General features: G+C 44.4%; 1 protein-coding gene across 1 annotated transcript in view; it reads left to right on the top strand.

Annotated features, from left to right (window-relative positions):
- The window catches only part of gck (glucokinase), a 58,531-nt gene that overhangs the window by 24,353 nt on the left and 20,685 nt on the right, over nucleotides 1-13,493 (top strand). The window contains exons 3-6 of the mRNA XM_033014028.1: nucleotides 6,306-6,460; nucleotides 7,314-7,433; nucleotides 7,723-7,818; nucleotides 12,596-12,695. Of these exons, the coding sequence (XP_032869919.1) occupies nucleotides 6,306-6,460; nucleotides 7,314-7,433; nucleotides 7,723-7,818; nucleotides 12,596-12,695 (471 nt within the window). The remainder of the gene's footprint in view (nucleotides 1-6,305; nucleotides 6,461-7,313; nucleotides 7,434-7,722; nucleotides 7,819-12,595; nucleotides 12,696-13,493) is intronic.

Raw genomic sequence — 13,493 nt, 5'->3', positions numbered from 1 at the left:
CCGAAGGGCCTGTTTCCACACTGTATCACTCTATGACTCTATGACATCTTCAACCTCTCGCTTCTGCGGTCTGAGGTTCCCATCTGCTTCAAAAGGACATCTATTGTATCGGTGCCCAAGAAGGGCACGATGTCCTGCCTCAATAACTTTCATCCGATAACACTTGCACCCACTACAATGAAGTGGTTCGACAGGCTGGTTACGGCGCTTAGAAACTTCTGCCTCAAAAGTGACATGGTTCTGCTTTAATTTGCCTATCAATCCCAGCATCATTCTCCAGCATCATATTTGCCGAGTTAGATGGAGCTCTAGGGGCTAGTGGAGTCAAGGGATATGGGGAGAAGGCAGGCACAGGTTATTGATAGGGGACGATCAGCCATGATCGCAATGAATGGCGGTGTTGGCTCGAAGGGCCGAATGGCCTCCTCCTGCACCTATTTTCTATGTTTCTATGTTGCTATCACCATAACAAGTCAGCAGCAGATACTATCTCACTGATTCGCCACTCTGCTCTGGACCTAGAAAACAGAACATTAATGTTGGGCGCTGTTCATTGACTATAGCTCGGAGTTCAGCACTCTCATCCCCTCCAATCTTCTCTCCCTGCTCCAAGACCTGTGCCTCTGTATCTCCCTTTATAACTGGATCATTGACTCCCTCAATTAGTGCAGATCAGTAACATCTCCTCACCAACCACCAGCATAGTGTGCCTGGACTACTCTCTGTACACTCATGACTTATTTTAGGAAGGAGATGAGGAGAGAATTCTTCAGTCAGAGGGTGGTGAATCTGTGGAATTATTTGCCACAGAAGGCCGTGGAGGCCATTAGTGGATATCTTTAAGGCAGAGATAGATAGATTCTTGATTAGTACAAGTGTCAGAGGTTATGGGGAGAAGGCAGGAGAATGGGGTTATGAGGGAGAGATAGATCAGCCATGATTGAATGGGGGAGTAGACTTAATGGGCCGAATGGCCTAATTCTACTCACATCACTTATGACCTGATGACTCTGGGGCTAAGCACAGCCCCAACGCCAGCTATCAACTTGATGATGACACCTCAGTTGTTGGTCGATTCATGTGTGGCGATGAATGAGACTACAAGAGAGATATGGAACTCCTGGTTGAGAGGTGCCGCAGCAACAACCTCTTACTTAACGTTGACACAAGGAACTATAAATGCTGAAATCTTCAGCAAAACACAGTGTTGAGGAACAGCGGCGGGTCAGGCAACATCTGAGGAGGTAATATGGAAAGATCAGTGAGGGTGGGTCAAAGTCTGCCAATACTGGATAATAGAGGTGTGGGTCGAGACCCTCCATCTGGCTTTACATTTGCCTCCTCCTCTCCTTATCTTACACCCTTTGGTCTCCTTTGCACCCCTAGCCTTTGTCACTTACTCCACCCTTTTGCCAATCAACCCCCCCCCCCCTTATCTGTATCCAGCGATCACTTGCCAGGCCTTGTTCAGCCTCTCTTTTCCAGCGAGGTTTAGGTATCTGTTGCCACGTTGACCGAAGTACAGTGAAAAGCTTGGTTTTGCATGCTATCCGATGAGATCAGGTAATACTGTGCACAATTAAGTCAAACTCGAATACAATAGACAGAGCAAAGTGGAAGAAACAGGGAGCAGAATATGCTATACTAATAATAATAATAATAATAATGGATGGGATTTATATAGCGCCTTTCTAATACTCAAGGCGCTTTACATCGCATTATTCATTCACTCCTCAGTCACACTCGGTGGTGGTAAGCTACTTCTGTAGCCACAGCTGCCCTGGGGCAGACTGACGGAAGCGTGGCTGCCAATCTGCGCCTACGGCCCCTCTGACCACCACCAATCACTCACACACATTCACACACATTCACACAAAGGCAAAGGTGGGTGAAGTGTCTTGCCCAAGGACACAACGACAGTATGCACTCCAAGCGGGATTCGAACCGGCCACCTTCCGGTCGGCAGCCGAACACTTAGCCCATTGTGCCATCTGTCGTCCCAGGCCTGTCCCACTTAGGCAATTCTTTAGGCAACCATACAATAGTTTGTTGCCACATGTTCACCGATTGTCGCAGGGAGTAGTCTCCTCAGTCGCACAAAAAGTATTTCTGGTCGCCACTAAATTTTCAACATGTTGAAAGTTTTTGGGCAACCGTGGGTTTGGCGCCAGTGAGCATAGCCCGAATTCTCCTGACGTAGGTGCTGTCGTTGGTTATCGCCAGGATGACGTAGGTTGCCGCCGGTTTTTCAGCGACCTGCTACGACTATGACGGTCGCCGGCAGTTGCCGAAAAAATCGGCAAGTGGGACAGGCCCATTACAGGTAGAAAATACATTTAAAAGAGTAGAGCAATTGTAATAGATGATACCCCCCACTCCTATTGGTCTGAAGAAGGGTCTGACCCAAAACATCAACTGTCCGTTTCCTCCTAACCTGCTGAGTTCCACCAGCACTTTGTGTTTCACTTAACACTAAGAAAACCATGTTATCTTCACGATGGCGAGGTTGTGAGATTGGTGGTTCAGCAGTGAAGAGAGCAGTTTCAAGTTGCATCTCAGATGACCTGCCCTGGACCTAACAGTGACATAATCATGAAGATGTCATGCTGGCATGCCTGCTTAGAAGTTTAAAGAGATTCAGTACGTCACCCGATACTCCAACAAACTTCTACAGGTGAACTGTGGAAAATATCCTGATTGGACGCATCATGGTATGTTATGGCAGTTCCAGTGCCCAGGAACACAAGAGGCTACGAAGTGGTGGACTCAACCAGGTCTATCACAAGATGACTCTACCCACTATCTGCCGAAGACTAGTTCAAGAAGGTGGCATCTATTAAGGATCACCACCACTAGTGCCTTGACCCTCTTTTCAAGTTGGACAGGAGAGATACCAAAGCCTTAAGTTCCACATCAAAAACAGACACAAAAAGCTGGAGTAACTTAGCGGGACAGGCAGCATCTCTGGAGAGAAGGAATGGGTGACGTTTTGGGTTGACACTGTTAGGACCTTTGGGTCTCTGGAGATGCCGCCTGTCTGGTTGAGTTACTCCAGCTTTTTGTGTCTACGGGTTTAAACCAGCATCTGCAGTTCTACATGTTAAGTTCCACATCACTAGGTTCTGGAACAGCTACTTTTCTACAACCATCAGTTTCTTGAACAAAGGTTTCAAACGTTTCAAAAGTATTTTATTGTCACCAATTAAGGTACATTGATATTCGAATTACCATACAGCCATACTAAAAAAAAAACAGACACACATCTATATAAAAGTTAACATAAACATCCACCAGAACGGATTCCCCAGATTCCTCACTGTCTTCTTCTTCTTGCGTTTGAGGCAGCAGAAGTCTGCAGCAAGGTGATGCCATCCGGTTTGACATCCGTAGGCGCCCGCCCTAAAAAGGGCGCATGCTCCGGGTTGGCGCCAAGCGGCGGCGCTGCTGGTGTCTCTGTTTGTTGTCGTTCGCCTGAGTGAGGTCAGTTGACAGGGCTCACCACGGGGAGGTTGACAACATGAGCCCCATTCCTCACTGTGATGGAAGACAATGAAGTCTCTTCTTCCCTCTTTATTCTCCCGCGGTCGGGGCGATCGAACCTTCCCCAGTTGGGGCGATCGAAGCTCCTGCAGCCGGTGTTCGAAGCTCTCGTGTCGGGGCGATCGATGCCCCAGCGTCGGGGCAGTTGAAGCTCCAAGGCCTGCAGCTGCCGAAGTCGCCCTCTAACCAGGGATTGCGAGCTTCACGGTGTCAAAGTTCGCAAGCCCCTGCGGTTGGAGCTCCGAGTTCGATCCTCGACAGAGATCGCAAGCTCCGTGATGGAAAGTCCGCAGGCTCCCGTGATGGAGCACCCGGTCAATCTCCAGCAGAGGCCGCCAACTCCTCGATGTTAGGCCGCAGTGCGGTGGGAGATACGATACCGAAAAAAAATCACATCTCCGTCGAGGTAAGAGATTTTAAAAGTCCCCCCCCCCCCCCCCCCCCCCCAACATAAAACAAAATAAAGAACACTAAAACATATATTTAAAACATACTTTAAAAAAAATAACAAAGAAGGAAGGAACAGGCTGACTGTTGGCGAGGCAGCCATTGCTGGCGCCACCTGGTGGCACCACCCGGACCAGCACAATCCTAATCCTAGCTCAGCAAGTGGACATGACAGACAACCTCTTACACTACGATGGACTTGTTTTACAATTATGTTTTGTACTAATGCCTTGTTTTTTGACGATCATTTTATTTCACTGTCGCGTAGTTTAGGTGCAATTTATGTTTTTTGTGTGTTGTCTGAGTCAAGGTCTGTGATGCTGCTGCAAATAAGATTTATATTTTACCTGCACTTCACTGTACTTGTGCATAAGACAATAAACTCGACTGATGAAAGGCCACCAGTCTGAATTATGAACTGGGTTTACCTTCTCCACAAATGCAGCCCATCTTTCTGAGTATTTCTCGCATTTATTTCAGATATTCAGCATTTTTAAAATGTTGTCAAGTCAAGTCAAGTTTATTCGTCACATACACATACGAGATGTGCAGTGAAATGAAAAGTGGCAATGCTCGCGGACTTTGTGCAAAAAGACAAACAAACTACAAACAGAATGGAACAGAATCACATATTCTTTTACATATTAAATATTGTGGGCGGAAGGAAAAAGGGGGGAAAAACCAGCAATTAAAAAAAGAAAGCAGTAGAGTGGTACAGTTCTTTCTAAATTGGGAAGGAGCTTTCTTCAGGCACAGATACATAAAGAAATAAGACACAAAATGCCAGAGTAACTCAGCAGGACAGGCAACCTCTGTCGATGGAAGGAGTGGGTGATGTTTCGGTTCGAGACCCTTATTCAGACTAAAGGTAACGAGAGATAGGGACAGTGATGTAGAGAGAGATAGAATAGATGAATGAAAGACTGAGTCAGGAGAGAGGGAGACACAGAGATATGGAAGGGTGGGATGTGAAAACGAGAGATCAAAGGGTACAAAGCTCAAGGCAAATGTAGAATAGATCATTGTTAGTTAGGAGGTGACAACGAAACATACAAAGATAAAATGTAATCAGGTGGACAGTCAGACTGGTCAGAGAACTACGATGGGGGAGGGAAGGAGAGAGAGGGAAAGCAAGGGTTACTTGAAGTTAGATAAGTCAATATTCATACCACTGGGGTGTAAGCTGCCCAAGCGAAATACGAGGTGCTGTTCCTCCAATTTGCGTTGGGCCTCACTCAGACAGTGGAGGAGGCCCAGGACAGAAAGGTCAGTGCGGGAATGAGAGGGTAAATTAAAGTGTTTAGCGACCGGGAGATCATGTGGGTTTAGGCAGACTGAGCGGAGGTGTTCAGCAAAACAATCAGTGATGTGAATGGTGACAATCATGCCTATTGACTGTCCCACTGAGTTACTCCAGCATTTTGTGTTTATCTTCTGTATCAATCAGCATCCACAGTACCTTCCCAGGCATGAAGAAATTAGTGTTCAAGAAGGAACTGCAGATGCTGGAGAATCGAAGGTAGACAAAATTGTTGGAGAAACTCAGCGGGTGCGGCAGCATCTATGGAGCGAAGGAAATAGGCAACGTTTCGGGCTGAAACCCTTCTTCAGACTGAAACCCGAAATGTTGCCTATTTCCTTTGCTCCACAGATGCTGAGTTTCCCCAGCAATTTTGTCTACCTATGAAGACATTAGGTTGTGTAAGGAAGGTGGATTGTGTGAGATACAAAATAGTAATCACACATGGTACTATTTGTAATGAGGTGATTTAAGTATTAAGGTTAGTAGGTTATTCACCTGCATGATCCAGAATATTCACATGCTTGAGAGTTTAGAAGGGAAGCAAAGATGATGAACAGAGCTTGAAATCACTTGAATTCAACTTGCGTTGAGTAAATCTTGACACTTTTTACCTTGTGTCTGTACATCTGGACGCCCGCAGTGACGGCTGTGGAGGGTTGAGGTCCCGACCACGGGGGAAATGGAGGAGGATTGGCCAACTTTTGTGCCTTCCACCAGTGATGAATGCTGTGGTGGATGTTTGTGTTAAATTTTTATTGTGTTTTTGTGTGTTCTTTTTCATTGTACCTCTGCTGGCAAATTCATTGCATTTGCACTTATGTGCAAGCGACGAATAAAACTGATTGTATTGTATTGTATTGTAGGAGGAGACAAAGGAGTGATATGGTGAGAAAACTTGAATTCTACTTCTTGAGACTAATCTTTTAAAATTTCCCAAGATTGAACTTTGCATCAGAAAATGCTTACTTATAAACTGACCTTTCTTTAAAAAAGAGGTATTATTTTTATCTTCTAGAGGTGGGCGATTTCCTGGCAGTGGACCTGGGAGGCACAAATTTCAGGGTAATGTTGGTAAAAGTGGGCAAAGATGAAAAGGGAAGCTGGAAAATCTCAACCAGCAACCAAATGTACTCCATTCCGACTGACGTCATGACTGGCACTGCTGAAATGGTGAGGACTGACATAGAAACATAGAAACATAGGAAATAGGTGCAGGTATAGGCCATTCGGCCCTTCGAGCCTGCACCACCATTCAATATGATCATGGCTGATCATCCAACTCAGAATCCCGTACCTGCCTTCTCTCCATACCCTCTGATCCCTTTAGCCACAAGGGCCACATCTAACTCCCTCTTAAATATAGCCAATGAACTGGCCTCAACTACCTTCTGTGGCAGAGAGTTCCAGAGATTCACCACTCTCTGTGTGAAAAATGTTTTTCTCATCTCGGTCCTAAAGGATTTCCCCTTTATCCTTAAGCTGTGACCCCTTGTCCTGGACTTCCCCAACATCGGGAACAATCTTCCTGCATCTAGCCTGTCCAACTGCTTAAGAATTTTGTACGTTTCCATAAGATCCCCCCTCAATCTCCTAAATTCTAGCGAGACGAACTTGCCCATTGCTTCAGATTGGTAAAAATGGAAATAAGTTTTAAATAAAACAACCTCCTGGTGCAAACCGAAGATAGACACAAAAAAATCAGCGGGATGGGCAGCATCTCTGGAGAGAAGCAATGGGTGACGTTTTGGGTCGAAACGAGACCAGAAACGTCACCCATTCCTTCTCTCCAGAGATGCTGCCTGTCCCGCTGAGTTACTCCAGCTTTTTGTGTCTCTCTTCGGTTTAAACAAAATCTCCTGGTGGTGCAACTTGTTCTTGATTTGTTTTCACTAATTCCACAGCAATATCAGAAGTATATAGTTACTGAACTATTTTGTAAATGATGAAGTATGCTTCATTCCTGCAGTCATGTGTTCTGTGATTATGGTGACCCTCACTAACATTGCCCTCATGTCGTTAACAGCTCTTTGATTATGTTGCGAAGTGTATTTCTAACTTCCTGGATCAACACAACATGAAACACAAGAAACTCTCTCTGGGATTTACCTTTTCATTCCCTGTCCGACACGAGCGAATCGACAAGGTGAGAGCCTTCTCATACATCATTATCGACGCTCATACTCACATAGTGCATAAAAGTACTTTCAAGTAAACCATTACCTATAACGTACTGTAATGTAAGGGGTTAAACAGACTATGTCAGTTAAAATGGTGTTGGCAGCTAAATTAGCAGCACAGCATTTCGAACCATGCTTCGGAAAACAAATAGATGTTTTCAAAGATTGCTTGGGCTAATTCAAAGGGATCAGTATATCGTGAGGATTCCCCATTGGAAAATAATGCATGGTATCCACACTGGCTTTTCTTTGTAGGGAATCCTTCTGAATTGGACCAAGGGGTTTAAAGCATCTGGAGCAGAGGGGAACAATGTGGTTGGACTACTCCGTGATGCGATTCAAAGGAGAGGGGTGAGTCTGGCATTCTCTGCATCTCATAGTAGGATACTCTGGTCATTCAATGTTTAAAAATAAATCAGATATTGTATAATATTGCTATCAGATATTGCTATTGAGGGAGTGCAGCGTAGGTTTACAAGGTTAATTCCCGGGATGGCGGGACTGTCATATGCTGAGAGAATGGAGCAGCTGGGCTTGTACACTCTGGAGTTTAGAAGGATGAGAGGGCATCTCATTGAAACATATAAGATTGCTAAGGACTTGGACACGCTAGAGGCAGGAAACATGTTCCCGATGTTGGGGGAGTCCAGAACCAGGGGCCACAGTTTAAGAATAAGGAGTAAGCCATTTAGAACGGAGACGAGGAAACACTTTTTCTCACAGAGAGTGGTGAGTGTGGAATTCTCTGCCTCAGAGGGCGGTGGAGGCAGGTTCTCTGGATGCTTTCAAGAGAGAGTTAGATAGGGCTCTTTAAAATAGCGTAGTCAGGGGATATGGGAGAAGGCAGGAACGGGGTACTGATTGGGGATGATCAGCCATGATCACATTGAATGGCGGTGCTGGCTCGAAGGGCCGAATGGCCTACTCCTGCACCTATTGTCTATTGTCTATTGAAGAACATAATAACAACCTGAAAGGAATAGTAGTCTTGAGGCGAACATTAGGGAGTTATTAAAGGAAAATGTACAGGAGATCGTTGAGAATGTCATTAGATAAGCAGGGACCAGTGAATGTGAAGATAGACACAAAATGCTAGAGTAACTCAGTGGGACAGGCAGCGTCTGTGGAGTGGGTGACGTTTCGGGTCGAGACCCTTCTTCAGACTGTCACGTATCCAGTGAATGCGACGTGGAACTTAGAACGGAACAGCGCAGCATAGGAACAGGCCCCTTGTTCCACAATGCCCATGGCAAACATGATGCCAAGTTAAACCAGTCTCCTCTGCTTGCACTTGACCCATTTCCCTCCATCCTATGTGCATCCATGTGCCACTAGAGCCCCAATTGTATCTGTCTCCAGTGTTTCTAGGCACTCATGATCCTCTGTGTTAAAAATAAAACACTTGCTCCGCACATGTTTAATCTTTGCCCCTCTCACTTCAAAGCTATCACCTTTGTCTTGATCATTTCCATGTCTTTTACATTTCCATGTATTTGATTTTCATAAGGCATTTGATATCTTATCCAAGAATTTGGTTAACAAATTTAGAGTAAATGGAATTGGGGGTAGCTTGCCAACATGAAGTGAGATTTGTTTATCGAATGGTAAATAAAGCTTGGTGGTAAATGGAAGCTGCCAGAAGGTGTAATGGTGTACTGCAGTGATGGGGTGTTTGGGCCTCAGCTTTTCATGACCTATATTAACAATTGTGCTGGGATGACCACATGTCATATTGCCGAGCTTGCTGACGTGACTAACTTGGGTAGGATTGTGAGAATAGAGGAGGATGTGAAAAGCGTTCATGAGGGGAATGGAGAAGACAAATAAATGGCCGAGAACATGGCTGATGGAACATGATATAGAAAATCACTTTGGTGCACTTAACAGGAAAGTGGTACATTTATTTACTGGTGAACAATGGGGAATTGTTGTGGAGTCACATCTGGGGAGTCGTTTAAGTTCCTGGGAACCATCATCTCCAAGGACCTTAAGTGGGGGGCTACCATCGACTCCACAGTCAAAAAGGCACATCAGAGGATGTACTTCCTATGGCAGCTGAGGAAGCACAATCTGCCACAGGCAATGATGGTCCAATTCCACACGGCCATCGTAGAGTCTGTTCTCACCTTCTCCACCATGGTCTGGTTTGGCTCAGCCACCAAGCACGACACCTGGAGGCTGCAGCAAATCGTCCGATCAGCAGAGAAGGTTATTGGCTGCAAACTTCCCTCCATTGACGAACTGTACACTGCAAGGGCCAGGAAGTGAGCGGGCAAGATCATCTCTGTCCCCTCTCACCCTGGCCATAAACTCTTTGAATCACTTCCCTCTGGAAGTCGACTCTGGACTGTCAAAGCTGCCACAGCCAGACATAAAAACAGTTTTTATCCACGAGTAGTTGCTCTACTCAACAGCCAAAAATCTGTAGCCTCCCTTTGATCTGGTATTTTGTTGGTTCACATGCTTGATCAATGGTGTTTTATCATTAATGTTTTATTATTATTAATGTTTAGTGTTTTCTGAGTCATTCGTAACTGTCACTGTATGTTATGTTGTTACTTGTGGGCAGAGCACCAAGGCAAATTCCTTGTATGTGAATACTTGGCCAATAAACTTACTTACTTACTTACTTATTGTTGTTTAATGGGACCTAGAAATGCTTGCTGAACCTAAAATGCAGGTGAGGCAAGCAATTAAGAAGCTCATTGCTATGTTAGCCTTTATTAATAGAGGATTTGAGTATAAAAGTAAGGAAATCTTCAGTAAAAGGAATTGTAAAGGAGTTGGTCCGTTAAGTTATGTTACGGTTGTATACAATGTTGGTGAGTCCGCACTTGAAGTATTGTGTTCAGTTTCGGTCGCATAAACCGCTATTGAAAAGATGCCAGTAAGCTGGAAGGTTGCAAATAAAGTTTACGAAGATGTTGCCAGGAAATTGAGACTGAGCTGCAAGGAGAGTTTGAGCAGGCTTGAACTTTATTCCTTTGAGTATAGGAAGCAGATCTTCTCCCCGATAAAATTGAACAACACAATATATAAGAAGAATCCAATTATCCATAATACAATATGAATTTGGAAACAAATAAAATTAACTTTAAAATTAAGAAACCTATCACTTTTAACTCCGATAGTTAATAACCCCTCATTTAAACCATCTATCACTGACAAAACATATAGATTTTGGGAAAGAATGGGAATTAAAAGGATTGGCGATATGTATGAAATGGGAAACCTGTTATCATTTCAACAGTTACAACTAAAATACAAGCTGAAAAATAATCAATATTTTAAATACCTTCAGATCCGTGACTTCCTGAAAAAATATTTACAAGGATACCAAACTTTAACTCTGGAGTGTAGGAAGCAGTGGGGTGATATTTTAGAGATGTATAAAATTATGGGGGGACTAGATACTGTGAATGCAGCCTTTTTCCAGGGTAGGGGAAACAAGAACTCGAGGTCATTGATTTAAGATGAGTTTGAAAAGATTTAATAGGAACCTGAGGGCAACTTTTTCAGACAGCGGGTGGTGGTTATATGGAACTAGCTGCCAGAGGAAATAGTTGAGGCAGATACAATAACAAGATTTGAAAGATGTTTAGACAGGTACATGGATAGGAATATTTAGAGATTCATAGAGATATGCAGCGTTGGAAAGAGGCCCTTTGGCCCAACTTGTCCACAATGACCAACATGTCCCATCTGCACTAGTCCCACCTGCCTATGTTTGGCCCATATCCCTCTAATGTACTATCCATGTATCTGTCCAAATGTTTCTTAAACAATGCGATAATATCTGCCTCGACTTCCTCCTCCGGCTCTGAAGAAGGGTTTCGGCCCGAAACGTCGCCTATTTCCTTCGCTCCATAGATGCTGCTGCACCCGCTGAGTTCCTCCAGCAATTTTGTGTACCTTCGATATTCCAGCATCTGCAGTTCCCTTTTGAACACTTCCTCCTCCGGCAGCTTGTTTCATTCACTCACCCCACCCTTTGTGCAAAACAGTTCTCCCTCAGGTACCTATTAAATCTGTCCCACCCTCACCTCAAACCTATGTCCTCTGGGTCTTGACTCCCCTACTTTGGGCAAGAGACTCTGCATTTACTTCACCTATTCCTCTCATGATTTTGTAAACCTCTATAAGATCACCTCTCTTCCTCCTGCGCTCCAAATAATTCCTAGTCTGCTAACCTCCCCCTATAGCCTAGACCCTCGAGTCCTGGCAACATCCTCCTAAATCTTCTCTGCACCCTTTCCAGCTTGATAATATCTTTCCTATAACATGGTGCCCAAAACTGAACACTATACACTAAATTTGGCCTAACAAATCTCTTATACAACTGCAACATGACCCCGCAACTTCTATACTCAATACTCTGACTGATGAGGCCAATGTATCAAAAGCCTTTTTGACCACCCTATCTACCTGTGACGCCACTTTCAAGGAACCATGTACCTGCACTCCTAGATCCCTCTACTCTACAAGGCCTACCATTCACTGTGTAGGCTCTGGCCATGTTAGACTTCCCAAAATGCAACCCCTCACATTTCTCTGTATTAAATTCCATCAACCATTCCTCAGCCCAACTGGCTGACCGATCAAGATCCTGCTGCAACTTTAGACAGCCTTCTTCACTGTCTACAATACCACCCACTTTTGTATCATCTGCAAACTTACTCATCTTGCCATGTACGTTCTTGTCTAAATAAATCATTGCCATAGATGGCAAACAGCAATGGGCCCAGCACCAAACCCTGAGGCACACCACGAGTAATAGGCCTCAAGTCAGAGAAGCAACCTCCCACCATCACCCCCTGCTTCCTTCCATGAAGCCAATTTTCTATCCATTCAGCTATCTCTCCTTAGACCCCATGCCCTCTAACCTTCCATAGCAGCCTACCATGTGGAACTTTGTCGAATGCCTTGCTGAAATCCATATGTACAACATCTCTGCCCTCATCGACCTTTTGGCCATATCTAAAGGACAATATAACTAAAGGAATAAGCACAGTTGGGCAGTTACAAGTATTGTGTGGGGTTCATAAATCACATGCTTTATCCCTTATTCTTAACTAAATTAAATTGGAGAATATGAAATGTATATTTTAATACTTCTCTTTTATTGTAGGACTTTGAAATGGATGTGGTTGCCATGGTGAATGATACTGTTGCCACAATGATTTCCTGTTACTATGAAGACCACAGCTGTGAGGTTGGAATGATTGTAGGTACGGAAACAGGCCGCTCCCATTGAAGAATATTAGAATTGGAAACGTGTGTGGAATGAAGTCTGAATCATCGTGCACCCTATGGCCAAGGGCACGGGACCGAAGAGATGATCTGTAGTTTCATATTTTATTCACAAGAGGCCATTTGGCCCATCAAGTCTACGTTGTCTTTCACAACAATTCCGTTAATCCCATTCCCACACTAATTTATAACCAATTCTCTCATTCTTAAGGGGTTGGACAGGCTAGATGCAGGAAGATTGTTCCCGATGTTGGGGAAGTCCAGGACAAGGGGTCACAGTTTAAGAATAAAGGGGAAATCCTTTAGGACCGAGATGAGAAAAACATTTTTCACAAAGAGAGTGGTGAATCTCTGGAACTCTCTGCCACAGAAGGTAGTTGAGGCCAGATCATTGGCTATATTTAAGAGGGAGTTAGATGTGGCCCTTGTGGTTAATGGAATCAGGGGATATGGAGAGAAGGCAGGTACAGGATACTGAGTTGGATGATCAGCCATGATCATATTGAATGGCGGTGCAGGCTCGAAGGGCCGAATGTCCTACTCCTGCACCTATTTTCTATGTTTCTATGTTTCTACGTACCCAATTCTCTCTCATGTTGCCCTTAAGTCCTCCACTCAGGAATAGCTGCTTCCCCACAGCCATCAGGCTATTAAACTCAAATGAAACAAAACTCTGAACATTAATAGACCATTATCTGTTTATTTGCACTTTATCTGTTTATTTATTCATGTGTGTATATATTTATATAATGGTATATGGACACACTGATCTGTTC

Source organism: Amblyraja radiata, chromosome 39 (genome assembly GCF_010909765.2).
Source record: "Amblyraja radiata isolate CabotCenter1 chromosome 39, sAmbRad1.1.pri, whole genome shotgun sequence".
NCBI lineage: Eukaryota > Metazoa > Chordata > Chondrichthyes > Rajiformes > Rajidae > Amblyraja > Amblyraja radiata.
This window is presented reverse-complemented; position numbering and strand designations above follow the sequence as displayed.